At 44.0% G+C, this 22,633-nt stretch overlaps 1 protein-coding gene across 2 annotated transcripts in view; it reads left to right on the top strand.

Moving 5' to 3' along the window:
- Positions 1–22,633, top strand: part of LOC114549810 (protein FAM19A5) — a 157,610-nt gene that overhangs the window by 39,290 nt on the left and 95,687 nt on the right. The window contains exon 1 of one of the 2 annotated variants that reach the window (XM_028570060.1): positions 13,473–13,622. The exons of the other annotated variant lie outside the window; for it this stretch is intronic. Coding sequence (XP_028425861.1) covers positions 13,532–13,622 — 91 coding nt within the window. The 5' untranslated portion in view covers positions 13,473–13,531. Of the gene's footprint in view, positions 1–13,472; positions 13,623–22,633 lie in introns of those variants that run through there. 2 annotated transcript variants of the gene reach the window in all.

Genomic DNA, 22,633 nt, shown 5'->3' with positions numbered 1-22,633 from the left:
TTGGGGTCGTCCTCCCAGACATTCCAACCGTGTACACCTCGCGCTGCATGAAACGAGTGAAGAACATCCTCCAAGACCATTTACATCCAGCCCATCACCTCTTTCAACTGCTGCCTTCGAGGAGAAGATATAGGTCCATCAGGGCCAAAACCAGCAGGCTAGCCAACAGTCTTTACCCCCATGGTGTGAGGTTGCTTAATGGACATACTACCCCCCATTTCCCATTGGACATCCCTTTGTGACATAATGTCTCTGCCCATACACCATCAATACCTGTGACCTGGACATTGCATTGCTGCAAAAACATTACAATGATTTATCGATTGCACCATGCATTTTAATGGACATAGCACTTTATGGGATTTTTCTAGAGGGATTTATGGGAAGCTAACTTAAGTATAAAGTTATTCTAGGGGTATTTATGGGGAGTTAAATTAAATTAGGTATAAAGTCATGGGTAAATTATTTTCATGGGGACATATATAGATAAAACAAGCGGGTGAACAGCTTAAAATGATATGCCTGTCTGTTTGTTTTTGCTCTATCAATATTTCATAACTGATTTAAAGCAACACCAAAGCACTTTTCCTCTTTGGCCACCCTACAGGTTGGAAGCGGAATTGTCCATTACCGTTCACATTTGAACTACAGATCCGCTACCTGATCTGGCAAACTTGCATAGTGCGGTTTTAGCCGATAGACGGCCGCAAAGCAAATGCAGAAGTGCTGTACACCCTGTTACGAGTTGATGAACCACTGAAACAATTTTGGAAAAATTATTTGGTGTTGCTTTAAGTGACACTACCATGCCGCACATGCGGAAAATCGCTGGATCACTTTTTCTGGTCTGAACACTCCCTTAAAGTAAGGAAATCTGCCTACCAGCACCTCTAAATCTCACTTAAGATGTTAGCACAGAAAGAGCTCTTATCACACAGCTAGTAGAGACTCCAGGAAGTCACTGCACCCTGCCGAGAAGTCGTCCCTGTAAAACCAAGACTTTTACAAAACAACAAAATATAAAATGTCCATCAGTGAGCTTTAACGGTGCTGGTAGGCGGATTGCGTTACCTTTGGGCAGAGCACAAGGCAAACATTGAGTAATTGTTTCATGACCGTCTCATTTTAATTGCTTTCTTAGGGGCAAAGAGACTTGGATCACCTGGATCAGTGTCTCGCCTCCATTTCCATAAATATATTTCCCTGCCTGCCCTCTTTAGTTGTGTTCACCATTTTGCCCTCAGATGTGTTCTTCTGTATGCTGAGAAGCTCATATGGAAGGTCAAACATTGTTCTTCAAAGTGTTTTTGTATCTCTCCTAACAATGCCCTGTGAGCCTGTGTGATCTGTTCCTAAGTGTGCCAGTAGGAGATTTTGACCACATTTTATACCAGTGAGGATGTTCCATATAGAAGACTGGAGACTCAAGTCAATTAACGCACTGTCTATTCAGAACAAAATGGAAACTGTTGTTCATTTAATGTTGATAGGATATTGATTTTTAATGACTTCTTAACAGTTTGCCTATGACATCCTCATTACAAAAGTTGATCAATATGTAAATGATGAAGTCAGCTTTCTTCCCGAATTGCTTGTATTGAATGTGAGCTGAAGCCAGCCATAGTGAGAGGTTGACAGTGATGTGAGACACTTGTGTGACTCCATAACCAAGACAATCTATCAGTGATGGCAATTCTTTGGCTATGAAAGTAAAACAAAAGCATAGTAGTTAATATTAATGCTTGTGTTGCAATCTGGCTTGACACTAATTGGGAAAACACTGTCATTTCATTGATGTATAAGGCATCATTAATATATTATGTACTACCACTAAGGAGACTTTTCCATCTTGCAAAATGTTTTATTTTTTTACACTTATTTATGCCATGTCGGTAACAAAACAAAATTCATTTCAAAGAAAATAAGGGATTTAAGTTCTGAGGATACCTGAATCTTACAGATATTACCTAATTTTCCCTATATATATATATATATATATATATATATATATAATAGATATAGCTCTAATTGAACAAACTTGTTTTACAAACTCAGCAACAGCAAGCAAGGATTAGAGGCAAGCACAAATAGGCTTGGTTGGTTAAGTTTACAGTGTTGTTTATTTTATTCTCGTGTGTCATTGTGATTGAGTCTGATTTTATTTTATTAATTATATTAGCACATTTAGACATACTTTGTCCACTGGGTATCATTACCCACATCTCTCCCTGGAGACAATGGAAAGAGTAGATACACTTGTGTTTGATGTTGCTGAGACCTTGTCGTTAAATATTTAATTGTCAATGCTGTTGCTCTTATTTGTCTTTTGTCCATTGAGATGGCAGATAAAGAGGCAGCAGGAGAGCGCTGCACAGTCAGAGATGATTTCTTTATTAGCTATATAATTGGGGCCTTGTTTTATCCATTTAGGCATTTTATTATCTGTATGAAGTTCGCTTCTTTGCAAAACTTATGCAAAATGAAGTGGATTCTCTAAAGACACACTATTATATAACATTTTGACAGTTTAACTTAATGTCATTGTTTTGATTTTGTCCAACGAATTTCCACTCATGCCACATTAAGTTAGGGTGACTCATTATTTTGAACTTTCACAAGTTTATATTTTAATTCTGTTAATATGCTCTATGTTCAACATTAGAACACTTGTACTCGCTTGGAAGTTCCAGTTGTTCATAGAGCTTGATCTCTGAGTATATTCATTTAATTATATAACATTATTACATTAGTAAAAAACATTCTAATCTGCTTCCACATGAGCCGCAGTATCTGTTCTTTGCTCTATAGGCAACAGTCACATCTGGATCAAGATTGGTGCTGGAAAGTGTGACATTGCATTGTTTTAATTTTTATCAGAGAGAAAACCATGACTCTAAGACGTGTAAAAAGACGCTAACAAAGTGTCTTTAAGTTAGAAAATAGAAATTTGGGGGGGCTTTGTCGATTGCTTTTACTTTATCAATCCCAGATGGTGATGGCAGTGTTAGTTATACCGTCGGCAGTTGGAACAGCAGCAGTGCAGGGCTCTCAAGTTTTGAACAGAGTTCAGAGTGAGATTTTGACGGCAGGGGTTTGGGTGGGGACGGGGGTCTGATCTGATAAATGACACATAAATTCGTACAAATAATTTCTTTGTGTGTGGGTGCAATAATTAATACTATACTAATAATATAATAATTAATACTACTATTCCAAATTATTATGGGTACTGTTATAAAAGTATTATGGGTAGGCCTATTATAAAATGGGTATCTTTATAAAAATATAAAACTCTCAGAGTAGCCCTGCAGCTGATTCAACATGTAGCTATAATAATAATAATAATAGGTGCAAAAGCTACCCAGTATTTCCTCTATGTTGATTTCTGCCGCCACAGTATCAGAAATAGGGCAGACGCACAACAGGGTTTCCGCTATGTACATGTAGTATATAAAGTGATAATTACATGACTCTACAGAGCCGTATGCTCTACTGAACTCAAGCAAACTGTCATCCGCTCTCTCTCCCCTCAACTGGAACAGTGACAGGACGTCATCACTCGCGATGTCATGGCAACCAGATAAACAACAGGGCGAGTACACTTGTCACTCAATCTTAGGCAAAGTCACAAACAGCGACGAAAGCCACAAGTTGAAATCCGCACTTACTCAGCTTGTGCGTGGCAGGGCCTTCTGAACTCTATGGGGAACTCACTTGATTCCTCTACCTGTTCCACTGTTTAAAAAATAGCGGCGCAACTTGGTGGGCGTTATCCTGGTAATTTCTCTGCGTGAGAAATACAAGGTGTGGCGTGTGAGCGTGTGAACGGGTTGAAATGCGTGTGTCTCACACCCAATGCGTGAGACTTGAGAGGTATGGCAGTGACTTACTGTATTGTCTGTCCAAGCCCGAACAGAGCCCGAACCACGTCAGCAGTTCTGGGCCCGAGCCTGATTTAAATACCTGAATTTGAATTCTGCTTAATCCATTGAGAAAATACAGCCCCTATTCGGGTTTAGGACAGAAAATCAAAGCTCTAAGTCAGAACACAGTCACTTGTGTTGAAGCAAGAGACGAGTGTTGTTTGCAAACACAAATACTACTACTACTACTTCATCATAAGTTGGCATTTTGACAGTGAGTAAGCTTGGTTTTATTTTTCCTTTACTTACTGTATCACTTTTGTTGACACCGATGTCGTGGATTCACGTTGTTGACACAGCAGTTGCTTCCTTCTTGTGTTGCAAAAGGAAATATTTCGCAGTGATTAATACTAAAGATAACTTCATGTAGGTTAAACTTATTGTAAGTTAACTTAAAGCCTATAATGGCAATTATTCTCAGCGGTACTGTTGTACTTAACTGGTAACTAATGGAATCAGGCCAGGTGAGCCTTCATTGCAGAGGGATGATGGATGAATGAAGATCAGGCAAACGGAGACTAAATGGAGAGGAAGCTCCCGGGTGAGTGCATGTGGGTGCTCGTTTGTTTTTCTATGACTACAAGAAATGTAAGTAGCTTAGTGAGAGACTCAAGAGGATGAGTGTATCTATTGTTTGTCAGCTTAATATATTGCATTTCCTATAATAAGAGCTAATTAAATGTGTGCTCTGTGTGTGTGTACAGTTAATAATAAATAGTATAATAACTTTGTTGCTTAGTTCAGTGTCAATGTCCAATTAAAATGAGCAGGATGTTTAAAGCATTTTAGATGTTAGATTTGAATGTATGAATATGTCATCACCTCTATATTTAATTTCTAAAATAACTCTCTTTATGGGCCGTACGGATGTATCAGAAAAAAAACTATTCCGTGGTTCAACGGAAAGAGTGAAATCCTATCAAACTGGGCAACAATTTCCTCATAATTCTTGACATATATCTGCCAAGGAGATGAAATTCTTGGAGAGGCTACACATGTAAGGACTAGAAATATGCAGATGAATACCATGCATCTCACTCTGGTCACTTATACGGCAATACAAATAGGAACTAGGCTGAAAAACCTTGATAGACACCTCCATAATGCACATGTTCTGTCAACTTTTGAAACCTTTTTAGATTAGGTACAAAAGACGTTTCCCAACAAAGAATAGAATTAGGGTTAACAAAGTATCTTTTTTTGAAGGCTAATAATAAGCCGTTCATAGAAACAAATTAGCCAGAAATGATACTGGCAGGTTCTTTATAGCTCATATACAGTATGTCTATCTTAAGATCCTCTCTCATCACTTTGCGCTATATAATGAAATTTATGAAATTAGACAAATTTACTAAAAGCACACACGACTCTGTGATGTGGAAAATGAGCTGACGTCCCAGTTAACAATTATTATAATAATATAATAACAAATACATGAATGTGACAGATGTCTAAGGTGACATGGTTTTGATGGATTATTTCCTGGCAGACACTTTCTTCTTTGTTTCCTTCCTGTGGGTGTCAGTTGATTGACAGGAAACAGAAAGAAACTATGCTATATGAGAACACTCAATTTAAGCACAAGGGAATTCTGATTAAACCGAACGACTTAAATGTGTGCTTTGTGTTTACTGTGACGGTTTACTTCACTCAGGTGATGTTTACGTTGGTAGTAAAGATGTGTTTGATAGTGAAGTGTGATTGGCAGCAGAAGGCCTCTCTTGAAGGAAGATTGGTCCACGGTATCTCCACATATCCAGTAGTCTGGCTATCACCAGACCAAGCTCAATCTTTTAAGAATGAACATTAGTCTGGGGAGTCTGCTCTGTATTTTCTACTGCACAAGAGGCGTGATCAACGGGCACAGTTCAAATGACTCTGTACGCAACTGGATAGTCCTTCAACCAATAAGAACCAACGATCCGGGGGATGTAGCAGCGACAGCGGCATCAACGGGTTGCTGCGCATGTTGAATGTAAACAAGAAGCTGCTTGGTCGCTTCTCTATCGTCATTGTGTTGAACCCGCCAATAGCGCTCCAGGTGGATAAGCCAGTTTGTGATTGGTTCCCGTAGATTTGTAACGGAAGTAGTATCGATAAATGTACAGGTTTAGAGCCTGAGCTGCAGGGCAAAATCAAATCCCCGGCAGATCGGGCTGGGTTTACCCAGTCTACATATCCAGGGTTTCTGTGTCCAGATTCTTCTGGAGATGATGTAAAGGAAAACAGAAACTGGACAGGTCTATGACCTGCCATTTCCCCACCTCCCCGATTTTTGCAATTGTTTGTTGACATTTGGTTGCACTCTCTGGCTAGACACATGTCAAAAGTCTCGGTCCAAATATTGTCCAAACCTTAGATATAGGATTGAAAAGACAATTTTCAAAAACACTTCAAGAGCATATCTTATAAACCCACAGAGATCTATCCCTCGATTTAGCAGTTCCCCTCAGCTCTACAGAGTGTTTTAGCATCTTTCAGCTCATTGTTTTGATTTTCCAACCTGCAGCTTTAATGTTTTGGTTCACTCTCACCCTTCCAGCAGCAGTAGCTGTTTTTACTCTTGTCTGGCCCCGTTGCTCGGTCACTCCCTCTTTTTCTCTTCTGAGCTTCCTCTGTAGTTCCTTACATTAGCAAAAAGTAAGGTTTTCTGCCCATCAGGAAACTCCGTAATTTGCTGAGAGTCGAGGCAGGGCAGCCGGAGGACACAAGAGGAAAAAACCTGAAAACAGTTTCTCCATAAAATAGGATTCAGTTTCACCCAAATCAGTGGTAGTGCCACAAAGTGCAACATATTTCTTCAGGGAGATCTTACCCGCTCACCAAAGTTACATAGTACAAAAACAGGCATTCAGGGTGCAGAATGGGAATAACAGAGGCACTATTCTCCCTATCACAAGTCATCAAAATGATTTTGAAGCTGGTATTTTAAAGTAAAATAGTTGCGCAATGTTGCTTTAAAGTTGATAATATGTCAGTGTTGTGTTCATAGCTTGTTTACGCCCCCAAGTGGCCAAGAAATTAGTTATTGTGGGTTTAATTTATTAATACAATACAATTTGTTCTCACACCACTTTCACCCAACTATGTTATACATATTTTATTCTAGTATAATTAGGAATTATCAGCTTGTTACACAATAATATGACCTTATCAAGGAATTTGTCAAACATCATATGTTTTAGATTTGGAGAAGATGTAGTTGATCACAAAAACTTCCTGTTTCCTAATGAAGGAAGAAGTATATCTGGAAATACTTTACAGTGTAATATCTGTCTACTAGATCCTGTTGGATTGTTGTATACTAATTTTCCAGTCGTTCTGTGAAACTTAGATTTTTCACTGAGTAATTCATGGATGACGAAACATTTATTCAATTATAGGTCTATTAAGTTCTTGACGGAATTTAGAGCCGAGCTCATCCCAGAAGCAGCCATTGTTTCATGACGGACAGCTGGAGTGTGTTCAGCTGCCCAGACAATAATGGCTCCACCTGTCAGAAGACAAAGTGGGTCACAAGGGGGACGCGATACTGGTGGCTGCCACCTCAACGTTTATCTCTGATTAACCCATAAGACATTTTTGTGTTGGACACCCTGCTGGACATGAGCCGTATGTTCCAGCTCTTCCCTCTGATTAAGCCCTCTTTCAGATTTATTGGCCATAGGGAAAAAATGGGAAACACAGCGAATGTAGACGTTTTAGGCCATTACTCATGGCTTTTATTGGCATAGGCTGTGTCTGGCACAAAGCCAGTGACCTGCACAAAGGACAAAGCAAGTAACGCCTCTCCTGGCTCCTGGCAAGCAAAATCAGCGGTGAGAGGGTGGCAGCACAGAGGAGGAGAAAGTGAGAGAGAAGACGTGGCACAGCACTGTAAGTGGGTGGTGTGACGATGGAGGGGAAGGAAATGGTTTAATAATTTACTGAGAAGAAAAAACACTTCCACAGTACTCCAAAACATATCTTAAAACATTTTTGCTACCCCCTTGTAATATAGAAAAGGAGTTAGAAAAAATACGAGCAAGCATCTACCAGGGATTTATAATGGTGTCTAGACAAAATAGTTGGTCCCCAAGGCAGCAGTACAATGAGCCTCTGTGTACTCTGTAATAAAACTAAAGTTCAGAGACGAACGTAGGTTATAAAACACTAGCATACAAATATGTATAATTTAACCTGTCTCGTAATTGTACAGTTAACATAGAGTTTGATTGTTTTGGGTCCTGGAGACGCCAGCTCTTTTTAACAGCACAAATAAAACATACTTGTCATTGTTTTATCAGCTTGATACCTCGTGACCTTTTCTAATTTTCTGAGAATTGCTTATAAACATGATTCTCAGCCTCCCTGGTAAAGTCTACTCCAAGGTGCTGGAAAGGAGGGTTCGGCCGATAGTCGAACCTCGGGTTGAGGAGGAACAATGCGGATTCCGTCCTGGTCGTGGAACAACGGACCAGCTCTTCACTCTCGCAAGGATCCTGGAGGGAGCCTGGGAGTATGCCCAACCGGTCTACATGTGTTTTGTGGATTTGGAGAAGGCGTATGACCGGGTCCCCCGGGAGATACTGTGGGAGGTGCTGCGGGAGTATGGGGTGAGGGGGTCTCTACTCAGGGCCATCCAATCTCTGTATGACCAAAGTGAGAGCTGTGTCCGGGTTCTCGGTAGTAAGTCGGACTCGTTTCAGGTGAGGGTTGGCCTCCGCCAGGGCTGCGCTTTGTCACCAATCCTGTTTGTAATATTTATGGACAGGATATCGAGGCGTAGTCGGGGTGGGGAGGGGTTGCAGTTTGGTGGGCTGGGGATCTCATCGCTGCTCTTTGCAGATGATGTGGTCCTGATGGCATCATCGGCCTGCGACCTTCAGCACTCACTGGATCGGTTCGCAACCGAGTGTCAAGCGGTTGGGATGAGGATCAGCACCTCTAAATCGGAGGCCATGGTTCTCAGCAGGAAACCGATGGAATGCCTTCTCCAGGTAGGGAATGAGTCCTTACCCCAAGTGAAGGAGTTCAAGTACCTTGGGGTTTTGTTCGCGAGTGAGGGACAATGGAGCGGGAGATTGGTCGGAGAATCGGGCGCAGCGGGTGCGGTATTGCATTCAATCTATCGCACCGTTGTGACGAAAAAGAGAGCTGAGCCAGAAGGCAAAGCTCTCGATCTACCGGTCAGTTTTCGTTCCTACCCTCACCTATGGTCATGAAGGCTGGGTCATGACCGAAAGAACGAGATCCAGGGTACAAGCGGCGAAATGGGTTTCCTCAGGAGGGTGGCTGGCGTCTCCCTTAGAGATAGGGTGAGAAGCTCAGTCATCCGTGAGGAGCTCGGAGAGCCGCTGCTCCTTTGCGTCGAAAGGAGCCAGTTGAGGTGGTTCGGGCATCTGGTAAGGATGCCCCCTGGGCGCCTCCCTAGGGAGGTGTTCCAGGCACGTCCAGCTGGGAGGAGGCCTCGGGGAAGACCCAGGACTAGGTGGAGGGATTATATCTCCAACCTGGCCTGGGAACGCCTCGGGATCCCCCAGTCGGAGCTGGTTAATGTTGCTCGGGAAAGGGAAGTTTGGGGTCCCCTGCTGGAGCTGCTCCCCCCGCGACCCGACACCGGATAAGCGGACGAAGATGGATGGATGGATGGATGGACATGGTTCATACTAGAGATGGTCCGATACCATTTTTTTTTTCCCGATACCGATTCCGATACCTGAACTTGTGTATTGGCCGATACCGAGTACCGATCCGATACCAGTGTGTCATATATTTTATTATGTTTTAACAACTGTATACTACTATCCCTGTATGGATGTGATATGATTTCTATCTTTGTTGTCGGTCTGGCTCAGGTTAAACTCTTTGTGAAACATGAACAAACACAAACAATGAATGCCCCAGAACTTTCTTTTATTCTCCAGTTTGACAGTCAGTTCTAACGGAAAAAGAACATAAACTACTTACTACTACGTAGATTTTCTTTAGGGCTTTATTACGTGGTATCGAATCGGTGCATAAACTCCAGTACTTCCCGATACCGATACCAGAGTTCAAGGCAGTATCGGACCATCTCTAGTTCATACTGTACACATATCAGAGGTTCAGACATCTCTGGTCTGATTTACCCCAAATATGAGTAATGTCACTATACAGGACAACATACTGTACATTAACATAGACTTTTTGGTACTAAAAAATAAAATATAAAAAAATGTGTTCATGTAACATTGCCTACAGTAATATTGCTTTATGGGTATATTTATTCACCTTTATCAAATGTGCAAGCTCAGTTTGTAGCAAAGGGGGTTTGAACACTCTTCTATATTTTGCATTTAATAAGTTTAAAAAAGAAAAATACATTTAAAAGGGGCATGTTATCAGGGTTATTATATATATATATATATATATATATATATATATATATATATATATATATATATATATACGTATTTAGGAAATGGTAATAAATGGCTGTAGTATCCCTCCAAAGGAAAATTGCTATTTGAATTTTGCAAATATTACTACACATGCAGCAACAATGAGGAAGTAAATCCAATGTCAAAGGAACACAAGGATTAAGGGCTTATAGGCCGATTTAAATGAGTAAATAACTTGCTTGCACAACATACATGGAAAAATACATGCTCGCCTTTTTTGTTGATTTAGCTTTGCTGAAAATTCATGGTGACATCTGACATATAAGAAGAAAGCATGGATGCATAAAAGGAGCAGAATTCCAGCAACAGCCTGTTCACCCTGTATCCTGCCTTAGCCAAGGGTGCACTGCTTGTGGAGGTTGTTCTGTGCCGAGTGAAGGCTCTAGCGGACTGAACAGTGAAGTGAATGTTGATCCACACATTTCTACATTATAAATATAATAACTTAACAGAAAAAGCCTAATTACATATAGGTGTAGAAGCTGCATTATTTTCATGTTCACACAATTACACTAATTGCTGCTGTCACCTTAAATTGCCGTTAAAGAAAATTATGTTCCAAACACTGTACATATGGTTTGGGTGCTTTGGGAATATTTTACAGGTTCAGGTGCATTAGGCGAGATGTCAGAAGTGCATAGATGGCAACCTTGTGAATAGTTGTAATTGGTTCCACTGGCATATCTACCTGTATCGTTCCTGTCTCAGTGTTTCCAACTGTTTCCTAATTAGGCTTCATGCCCATGCACAAAGTTATATTTAGTTGCTCTTCTGGTGACTATAGAGTCATATACTGTACATGTAGGCTCAGCACATGATAATGTCAGACATGCACACACACATGCACACAGTCATAAGCACACAAACAGTCTTGCAACCCCAAATCCGTGTAGAGGTCAAGTCTCTGTTAATTGCTTTCCATGCAGTAGATGGGTGGATCACAGCATTAGAGAGAGAAGGCTGGGAGGTGTCAGGGATAAAAAGGCTTTCTCCAATACACAAACACACACACACACACACACACACACACACACACGTGCATACACATAGCAATTTGCAACAAACAGACCTAGACATCCAGAGCATGCACACAAACACATACACACGTCTGGCACACATGGCAACCAGCAGAGACTGTTATCAGCTAATTAGTGCTCGTAGCTGCAGGGGCCAACCTTATTGACACTGCAATGACAGTTTTCTGGTTTGAGTGGGACTATCAGTCGTTCAACCATGTCATTCTGATTCAATTATAAATACACAGACACGGGGATAAAACTCACAATTTGCCCAAGGAGGAAATGCTGCTTTCAAATGCTGCGATCACTTGAGCGGCCATATGGGTTATTGTGTGCAAACTGACCAGTCTCTTCCAAATGACTGGCTGGCTGGCTGGCTGGCTGGCTGGCTGGCTGGCTGGCTGGCTGACTGAATGAATAAATGAATATCCCACGTCATGTGAGACTTCATAGAAATACACATAAAACAGAAACAATGGCTGCGTTGGCGCTCAGCGGGTTGAGGGATTACACAAGCTTTGGTTTTATTCAATATTGGTCCTCCTCCACTGCCATTGCTTTCACTTACAGGATCAAGATATCCTTTTAAAACATCAGGCTGAGAACATATGCCTTTTTAGGAATTTGCAACGGCATTCATTTGTTATGGTTGTAATATGATGAAATTTAAGGCTACATGTGTAATAGGTTTCAGAGGGTGTTGAATATTCTTGGAAAATGAGCCTCGGGCTAGGCTACCCAAAGACTATTGCTTGTTTCAATAACCAGGAGGCTTGGCTAATATGGAGGTGCAGAATTTCCTCTGCATACTTTTCTTTTTTCTTTTCTTTTTTACATGTTTTGCAACATCTACAGATGAGGTGCAGGAAAACCACCAAAAATCAGCACACTTTTATTCTTTTTTTTAGATGTTTGAATGGAAGTTGCACTTTGGCCAGAAATACATCTTTACATAATTTTAATAAAATGCAGGTTACAATTGAACATGAATCACTCTAATTTTGAATTAGTGTATGATGATAACCTGCTGCCCACAGTTTGCTCACTTTGTTATCAGTGGAAACATCCTTTCATAGCCATAGCTAGCACTATATAATGCTTTGTAGCTGGAGGAGATTATTCGGGGAAGTTGTGACGCAACCTGGAGCTAAGCAGAGATTAAAAAAAAAAAAAAAAAACAGGGATAGAGAGTGGGAGGCATGTGCCGGCAACTGTTTAAATCTTGATTATCTGATGGGAGAACAAACTAGATAGAAAGAACCTGCGCAGCCATTCTTTGCTCAGTTAGATTTTATTTGCCTTGAAAGGAAAAGTCAAGGGGGAGGGGGTGGGGGGGAATTGTCATCCACAGTGATTTGTAACAAAAACATTTTCAAGAGGTAGGATGCACTCATGAAGAACAGGGATGATCCAGGAGACGCATGTAACTGGCAGTTCTCGTGCGTAAATGGAAAGAGTTGCATTGGACTTAATCAAGAGAGAGAGAGAGAGAGAGAGAGAGAAAGAGAGAGACAGAGAGGGGGGCGCGCTACACACACACACAGAGAGAGAGAGAGAGAGAGAGAGAGAGAGAGAGAGAGAGAGAGAGAGAGAGAGAGAGAGACAGAGTGAGGGAAAACGAGAGACGGGCAGCAAGGCGACTTGGTTGGCAGTGTTTGCCTCAGCCTCCCCAGCAGTGGGAGAGATGTGCGTAACATGCAGCGGAGAGCGGTGATCATCATCTGCGCGCCGCATCACCGTAGACCGCCGTGCGCACTCGAGACAGAGACGCACCGAGGGGCGCAGCCCGCTCTGCCGAACCTGTCGTGAGCGAGACGCCAGCCGAGCCGACGACAGACTCTTGAAGAAGTGGTGTGAGGGAACATGTCAGCCCTTCAGACGGTGATTGGGGGTTAATCGCCCTCCTGTTTGGAGCCACTCTGACGCACCGGCGGCGGATCAAGTCAAGAGCGCATATTTTTGTTGTCACACACACGGAATCCCAGCGCTCTTTATCACATCAAAACCGGACTATCAAGTGAGGATTTTTTTTTTGCATGAAAGGAGTGAATGCTTAATTCCGTGGCCATCAGAATATGAGTCAGCGCGCGTGTGAGAGCTGAGGTGGAGTGCGTGTGTCTCCCGCTGCACGGCTGTCTCTGTCCGCCATAAAGCTTCCTACGCCAGGATGCAGCTGCTCAGAGTTGCGTGGGCACTGACCGGAGCAGCAATCTGCTGCTTTCTCCTTCTCCTCATTCACTCCCGCCTGCTCCAAGAAGGTAATCACTCAGAACTCCACCAGATTACATGCCACTTTTTTTCACTGCTTTAATGCGCCATCGCCTGCCATGTAGTTTATAGGAAGTTTCCCGCAACAACAATTCCAATGCGGAGCGTCTCCGTCGCAATCGTAATCAAGTATCGACTTTTTTAGTCGCTGTGAAATAATTAAAGTCTAAACAAAACTAAAGCAGATGCAATTGCATGAAGCACAAACGCTGTTGTGATTCCCCTCACCCGCAATTTTCCTTATCAACAAGTCATTCGCTAGAGGATGATCGATTGATCCATTTTTGATCAATCAGGTGATACATTCACGCTGTGCAGAACAGAAACAAATCCGTTTTTAAAACCAGCCGTTCACAGTTTGAGAATGCTGCTTTGTTGAAAACGTTTTCAATAGATGGCACTAGAGTCTAGCTTTAGGGTAACATTGAGGTCAAGCGGTTCTAATGTTGTTCCATTCACCTTCTATTGTGTTTTCTGCCCCATTTATGTTCAAGTCGGGATGAATTTCAATCCCGAGCATCATTCACACACATCACAGCGTGGCTCAGTGCTTCCATACACTGTGTACACCATCGTTGCATGCTGTATGGGTGGCACAGCCTGAGGGCATGGCTGCATTGTGGCATGTGGTTCAGCTTCTTCTTTTTTTTTTTTTTTTTTTTTTTTTTTTTTTAGCGTAATTAAGTTTAATTTCCTGACATGCAGATGAATAATTGACATGTGATTTAATGACCATGATCATCAGAAACCCATACCGATGTTTCAGTGTGTAACAAATTATTAAGTTCACATAATAAATACACATCATACCTGTCCACTGGGAGATCTTCACACAGAGGTTGATTACACTTACTGTTCAAACTCCTTATGAAAGTCAAACGGTGAAACCCAGGGGATAACTGTACTGGGTATATGAACCTGGCAAAAAAAAAAAAAAAATACAGCACTTAATATTCCGTTTGTACATGTATACCCCTAGGCGAGCAGAGTCTGTTTGGCACTTAGTAACTGTCTTGGGTTTTGCCTTTGTGCCGGTTTTCGAGACGTGTGGCTTGGAATGGCCTGCCATCCCCTCCCTGCCTGCCTCCGGCCCTGGGCAAACATTTAGGTCAAGCAGTGGTAAACACACTCTCCTCACCCTGGTGAGGCCATGGCTACTGCAGGGATGGAGAATGTCTGGCCATACTGAAAGGGGGTGGGGGGGAGGGGTGAAAAAAAAACTTGTCTGTCAGCCAAAATGGGAGACAAGGGGGGATTTTTTGTTACTGGCACATGTCCCAAAAGCCTTTATTTTAGAGTTTTGATTAACTGTGGCATGCCCTTTTCCACAGCGGTCAAAAAGAAGATTGTGTGGCCACCTAATAGTATGACCAAAGTGCTGCGTTAATGCGAGGGGCTCTCATTAGATTCGGGCCATCAGCATTGTCAAGCTTGTTGACTGGCAAGGCAATATTTCTGACCTTCACCGCCGAGTTGTTTGTCTGTATCATGTTGTGCCTTTACGCCGAGGTTTTCCCTAAGCCTGCATTTTCTTCACTTTCAAACTTGACACCGAATAGCTTTTAACTTTGTGGGGGGAAGGCTGCTGGTCGCTCGGTGGCGAGGACACGCAATGTAGGCCTAAGTTCATTATGGTTCACAAGATCCCTTTTTGAAATCTACTAGAGAGAGATGGAGGGCGAGAGGCACACAAAGGAGGGTTGAGAATACGCTCACTTTGGGCTACAAGCATGGCCAAGGTCAAAGCCAGCTGTGAGAGCTAATAATACCAACTGATAAAATGAATTCAAAGGACTGCATTAGTGACCGTCTTTTGGGGATAAGGATAATGAAAGGCATGCACAAGGGGCCTTAAAAAGAACAGACCCCTTTTTAATCTGCTCTCACATATTCTTTCATAAGAACATCAGGGTTGTGCAACAGACGCCTCTCCAATGGGCATCACAAACGGAACAAAAGGAAGAGGGGAAAAGTATTTTCTCTGTCAAGTCTCCTCTCTATCGTGCCACAGATCGCCTGTATCTGTGTTCACATGCAAGTTGGTGTGTGTGTGGCTGTGTGTTATTCCTGTCGGTGCAGATGTGTATACAGGGTTGTGTGTTATCTGAAGGTAGGCCTATAGCCTGTCGACAGCCCACATGCTTATTATCATACCAGTAAAAGGTGGGAGCGCTAGCTAGCAACTGATCCAGTATGGTGATTTAGACACCAGGAATGCTTCCGAAAAAAATTAAACGTGACCTCTCTGTCGGCCTGTTAGATAGCATAAACACGGCAGCAAGAACACACTAGCAAGCGAGTGTATTTTTGGGAGTGGTACACCTCATTGTGTCAGCCCTCTTGCATAATATGACATGGGATTTCGTGCAAAGAGAAATGAGGATGCGAAGAGGGGTGGATTGGGAACGAAACCTATTAAAACATTATGCATAGGGAATGTGGATGAATTTTGCACCATAAATTTCTCACACTGTCCACTTCAATAATTCAGGCAATGGAGCAAATCCCATTTTGCTCTTCATTGGCCGAGATATTTGTCACATGGCAATAAAGATCCTGACAGGTTTGTGGAATAGTTTCTTGGTACGGGGGAATTCTCTGGTGAATCCAGGACAATCTGTTTTTAGCACAGGATTATGTCAAATAATTAAGAGTTTTGTTCCCCAAAACATGAAAGAACCATAAGTTACTAGGGGTGGGGGAAAAAATCGATACAGTATAGTATCGCGATATTTTTCGTGGCAATACTGTATCGATACACAGATGCCAAGTATCGATCTTTTATGATATAGCTATGTGTTGGTCAGTCTGTCTGCTTGACAATCCCATTTTGCAGCAATAAAATTGAAGTTAGATGAACAGACAGAGAAATGTATCTTTTTAGATAAAACAGATTTTGACAAAATTTTCCTTTGGGGACATCATTTGAAATTGGGAAAAATGTGAAGTTGGAAAAAAGGTAATACATTGCAATATATCGCAAAATATTGCAATATGTTTAAAATCGCAATAATATCGTATCGTGACATAAGTATCGTGATGATATTGTATCGTGAGGCCTCTGGTGATTCCCACCCCTATAAGTTACTCAATGTTTATAAAGTATTTTGTCGCATGAAATTGAGGCCTCGTGGGTTACAATTAAAGTTATGCATAGCAGCTTCTTTAAAACCTCAGTAGCGTATAGTTCCTCTCAATGAAGCACATTATTGTAGAAAATTATCTCCTTAAGTGCTGTAAACTCTGAGGAAAGTTTCAGGCCCACAGCTATAGAGGAGATAAATGGCATAAATTTGAATGATTGATCTGTATCTGCTTTTTGATGTACATAGCACCATAACTGTGGTAGTAATCTTTATCTAAGATAGAATGATCTCAGCTATTAGCAATGAGCATCTTGTGGAACAAAATCCATTTTAGTGCTTTTAGCTTTTGGAAACATCTTCATCATGTATCTAAGAAAAAAGGCTTTGAAAAGACGGAGGATATCATTTGATTTAAAGTAGATTTCAAATAAGCCAGCGCTTTTAGACATGGCTTTATGAAAAGAATCCCTAGCAAATCCCTGTACTAAACTCCCTTTTAACTGTACCCATTTTGCTAGTAGTCACCATCGCTGTTTCGTACTTCAAAAAGAGGCATATTGCCTAAAACGTCTCTGTGGCAATGACAAGTTGAAGTACCGTCGCATGATTTCTCCTTATTCATTCATAAAGCCTTGTGTCTGCACACCCCAGTGGCCACTTAACGTCCTCTACGTACTTCCCCCGCCCAAACAGGCCACCAGTCTGCCTGACGACTGCAGTTATTGATCCTCAGGTAAAACCACAGGGTGAGCCATAATGGGCCAAAATGACAGAGATATATGTATTCATACACTACGCTTGACATCAGGCGACCAAAATCAGTTTCATTTTTCCACAGACAGAAGCGTGGTCCAGCGGACCTTTAAAAGGTGGCGTGATAGCTCTGCTCTGGGCAGCCTCAGGCAGATTTGGGTCAAGCAGTGGCAAACGCTTGGTGTCATGCATGTTCTGAAACATGAGTTTTGAAAGTAAGGCACCTTGTGTCTGCACTCCTACGTGGCTTCTCTGTCAGGCGCCCACCTTTCAAGATGTGACCCCATTACCTGCCGGTGACCAGTCGATTCATCAAGCCTTTCTGCAGGAACTAGTTCCACAACTGCAAATTCATGTTTGTCTTTCTGCACCCGAGTTGACAAACAGCAGATGGTTATGTAAGATAACGAAGGACTGCTACACAACTGTTGTTTATGATGACAGTTGTCAGTGTTTCCCCTCTTTATGCTACGGTATCTTGTTTTCCTGTTATTTATTTTTTTCTCTTATCGCAAAGAGTACAGTCCGACTATTCAATTTCATCGTGCCATCTGCGAAGGTTTCGTTTTTTCCGTCGGAATATTAAATGTGTTTGTGCTAAACAACAGAACAGAATGCTGAGTACATTTCAGGCACGGTCGTTAAAAAGGCGTAGTTGTTTTTCCAAACATCACCTGCATTCAAAAGACGTTGCTTGTTTAATTACAGACAAGGCCAGAGTGAGCTGCAGTAAGAGCTCTGACTTGAATATGACTTAGAGATAGAGGAGCAGCAGCAGCAGAGTCATTAAGTATGTCTTCCTCTTTAAGCATCTATTATTAATCTGCAGAAGGGAGGGATTTTAGGGAATTCAGCCCCGAAGCACAGCTTTAGGCTCAAGTGACATAAAGATGGTATGCATTGTATTTAATGCCGCATTTAATACTGCTTTAGCATACAGAAGCAAATGTCCCAATCACTGTGTTTTACTTGGCAAATCCTCAGTGATGTCAAACCCCTCACAGCAATGGTACACAAAGGTAAGCAGAGCATTCCTCCGCATGTAATCTGCTGTAAACTTGATTTAAATTGAGCACAATTTATCTTTAATCAGCTGTAAACCATGGGGGCAATGCACATTAATCAATTGCTTAATTGATTCATTACTTAAATCCATCCATCCATCTTCGTCTGCTTATCCGGTGTCGGGTCGGGGGGGGAGCAGCTCCAGCAGGGGACCCCAAACTTCCCTTTCCCGAGCAACATTAACCAGCTCCAACTGGGGGATCCCGAGGCGTTCCCAGGTCAGGTTGGAGATATAATCCCTCCACCTAGTCCTGGATCTTCCCCGAGGCCTCCTCCCAGCTGGACGTGCCTGGAACACCTCCCTAGGGAGGCGCCCAGGGGGCATCCTTACCATATGCCCGAACCACCTCAACTGGCTCCTTTCAACGCGAAGGAGCAGCGGCTCTACTCCGAGCTCCTCACAGATGACTGAGCTTCTCACCCTATCTCTAAGGGAGACGCCAGCCACCCTCCTGAGGAAACCCATTTCGGCCGCTTGTACCCTGGATCTCGTTCTTTCGGTCATGACCCAGCCTTCATGACCATAGGTGAGGGTAGGAACGAAAACTGACCGGTAGATGGAGAGCTTTGCCTTCTGGCTCAGCTCTCTTTTCGTCACAACGGTGCGATAAATTGAATATAATACCGCACCCGCTGCGCCGATTCTCCGACCAATCTCCCGCTCCATTGTCCCCTCACTCGCGAACAAAACCCCAAGGTACTTGAACTCCTTCACTTGGGGTAAGGACTCATTCCCTACCTGGAGTAGGCACTCCATCGGTTTCCTGCTGAGAACCATGGCCTCAGATTTAGAGGTGCTGATCCTCATCCCAACCGCTTCACTCTCTGCTGCGAACCGATCCAGTGAGTGCTGAAGGTTGCAGGCCGATGATGCCAGGACCACATCATCTGCAAAGAGCAGCGATGAGATCCCCAGCCCACCGAACTGCAACCCCTCCCCACCCTGACTACGCCTCGATATCCTGTCCATAAATATTACAAACAGGATTGGTGACAAAGCGCAGCCCTGGCGGAGGCCAACCCTCACCTGAAACGAGTCCGACTTACTGCCGAGAACCCGGACACAGCTCTCACTTTGGTCGTACAGAGATTGGATGGCCCTGAGAAGAGACCCCCTCACCCCATACTCCCGCAGCACCTCCCACAGTATCTCCCGGGGGACCTGGTCATACGCCTTTTCCAGATCCACAAAACACATCTAGACCGGTTGGGCATACTCCCAGGCTCCCTCCAGGATCCTTGCGAGAGTGAAGAGCTGGTCCGTTGTTCCACGACCAGGACGGAATCCGCATTGTTCCTCTTCAATCTGAGGTTCGACTATTGGCCGAACCCTCCTTTCCAGCACCTTGGAGTAGACTTTACCAGGGAGGCTGAGAAGTGTGATACCTCTGTAATTGGCACACACCCTCTGGTCCCCCTTTTTTAAAAGGGGAACCACCACCCCAGTCTGCCACTCCTTTGGCACCGTCCCAGACTTCCACGCAATGTTGAAGAGGCGTGTCAACCAGGACAGCCCCTCCACACCCAGAGCCTTGAGCATTTCTGGACGGATCTCATCAATCCCAGGGGCTTTGCCACTGAGGAGTTGTTTGACTACATCAGTGACTTCCACCTGGGAAATTGACAATGATCCCCCATCATCCTCCAGCTCTGCCTCTAACATAGAGGGCGTATTAGTCGGATTCAGGAGTTCTCAAAGTGCTCCTTCCACCGCCCTATTACCTCCTCAGTTGAGGTCAACAGTGTCCCATCCTTACTGTACACAGCTTGGATGGTTCCCCGCTTCCCCCTCCTGAGGTGGCGAACAGTTTTCCAGAAGCACCTTGGTGCCGACCGAAAGTCCTTCTCCATGTCTTCTCCAAACTTCTCCCACACCCGCTGCTTTGCCTCTTTCACAGCAGAGGCTGCAGCCCTTCGGGCCCTTCGGTACCCTGCAACCGCCTCCGGAGTCCTCTGGGACAACATATCCCGGAAAGACTCCTTCTTCAGTCGGACGGCTTCCCTGACCACCGGTGTCCACCACGGTGTTCATGGGTTACCGCCCCTTGAGGCACCTAAGACCCTAAGACCACAGCTCCTCGCCGCAGCTTCAGCAATGGAAACTTTGAACATTGTCCACTTGGGTTCAATGCCCCCAGCCTCCACAGGGATGCACGAAAAGCTCCGCCGGAGGTGTGAGTTGAAAGTCTGTCGGACAGGGGCCTCCTCCAGACGTTCCCAATTACCCGCACTACCCGTTTGGGCTTACCAGGTCTGTCCAGAGTCTTCCCCCACCCCCTGACCCAACTCACCACCAGATGGTGATCAGTTGACAGCTCCGCCCCTCTCTTCACCCAAAACATACGGCCTCAGATCAGATGAAACGATTATAAAATCGATCATTGACCTTTGGCCTAGGGTGCTCTGGTACCAAGTACACTTATGAGCATCCCTATGTTCAAACATGGTGTTTGTTATAGACAATCCATGAACCCATGCGCGTTGAAGTCCCCCAGCAGAACAATGGAGTCCCCCACTGGAGCCCCATGCAGGACTCCAGTCAAGGTCTCCAAGAAGGCCGAATACTCCGAACTCTTGTTTGGTGCATATGCACAAACAACAGTCAGAGTATTCCCCCCCACAACCCGCAGGCGTAGGGAGGCGACCCTCTCGTCCACCGGGGTAAACTCCAACGCAGCGGCGCTCAGCCGGGGGCTTGTGAGTATCCCCACACCCGCCCGGCGCCTCACACCCTGGGCAACTCCGGAGAAGAAAAGAGACCAACCCCTATCCAGGAGTATGGTTCCAGAACCGAGACTGTGCGTAGAGGTAAGCCCCACCAGATCTAACCGGTAGCGCTCCACCTCCCGCACCAGTTCCGGCTCCTTCCCCCACAGAGAGGTGACATTCCACGTCCCCAGAGCCAGCGTCTGCTGCCCGGGTCTGGTCCGTTGAAGCCCCTGACCTTCACTGCCACCCGTGTAGCAGCGCACCCGACCCCAGCGGTTCCTCCCACAGATGGTGGGCCCATGGGATGGAGAGGGAGTTGCCACGTTGCTTCTTCGGGCTGTGCCCAACTGGGCTCCGTGGCAAACCCGGCCACCAGGCGCTCGCTGACGAGCCCGCCATCTGGGCCTGGCTCCAGACCGGGGCCCCGGGCTTCCTCCAGGCAGGGTAACTTCCCATCTTCTACGTTGTTTCATAGGGTTTTTGAACCATTCTTTGTCTGGCCCCTCACGTGAGACCACTTTGCATTGGGAGACCCTACCAGGAGCACACAGCTCCAGACAACACAGCCCTCAGGTTCATAGGGACACACAAACCTCTCCACCACGATAAGGTGATGGTTCCCGGAGAAGTTCATTACTTAAAGGGTTTGTTAATTCATTCACGTTTGATGAATTAATCACAGATTGAGGGATTTTAATAACTGCAGCTGAATTAATCACAGTTGCAGCAGAAACCTGTGGTACACTACCACTAAGCCTAATCCGAATGAGCCCCTCGAGCCCTGCATCCAGGGCACTTTTCATCGTGTGTGTGTGTGTGTGTGTGTGTGTGTGTGTGTGTGTGTGTGTGTGTGTGTGTGAAATGTCCAATATTTACACATTGCACTGTTTTTTACAGTTCTTATTGATTGTTGAACAGTAAAGTGGTGCACTATTGCACCCAGTTTTCCTAAAGTCCTATTGATTGCGTTTTGGCAGTGTTCGGGGACAATAAAAAAAAAGGCAGTTTGAGTTGGAGTCTAATAATAAAAACATAAAAAAACTGGCTGTGAGGATCCTCTCTAGGTTCCAGATTTTACTGGAGAGTCTCATTGGCCTTTGGAAATAGTAATGTCAGAAAGACATCGACCTAACACACTTCATCCGTGCCCTTCCACCCATGAAGTGCCATCTAAAACTCCCCGAGGCCCAACCAATCCGCTCTTGAAGACACAGAATTGAGCTACTCTGTAAAACCTTGAATCAGCAAGGACATGCGACGCTACGCCTTACATCCTCCGGCGCATTAATGTAATACAGATGCTGCTGATAAAATGTGTAACACGTGCAGTAAATTGTGGCACAGATCAGCAAGCTAGCGCAGATTGCTAGATTGTGCTCTCCCTGGAT

Source organism: Perca flavescens, chromosome 23, assembly GCF_004354835.1.
Source record: "Perca flavescens isolate YP-PL-M2 chromosome 23, PFLA_1.0, whole genome shotgun sequence".
NCBI lineage: Eukaryota > Metazoa > Chordata > Actinopteri > Perciformes > Percidae > Perca > Perca flavescens.
This window is presented reverse-complemented; position numbering and strand designations above follow the sequence as displayed.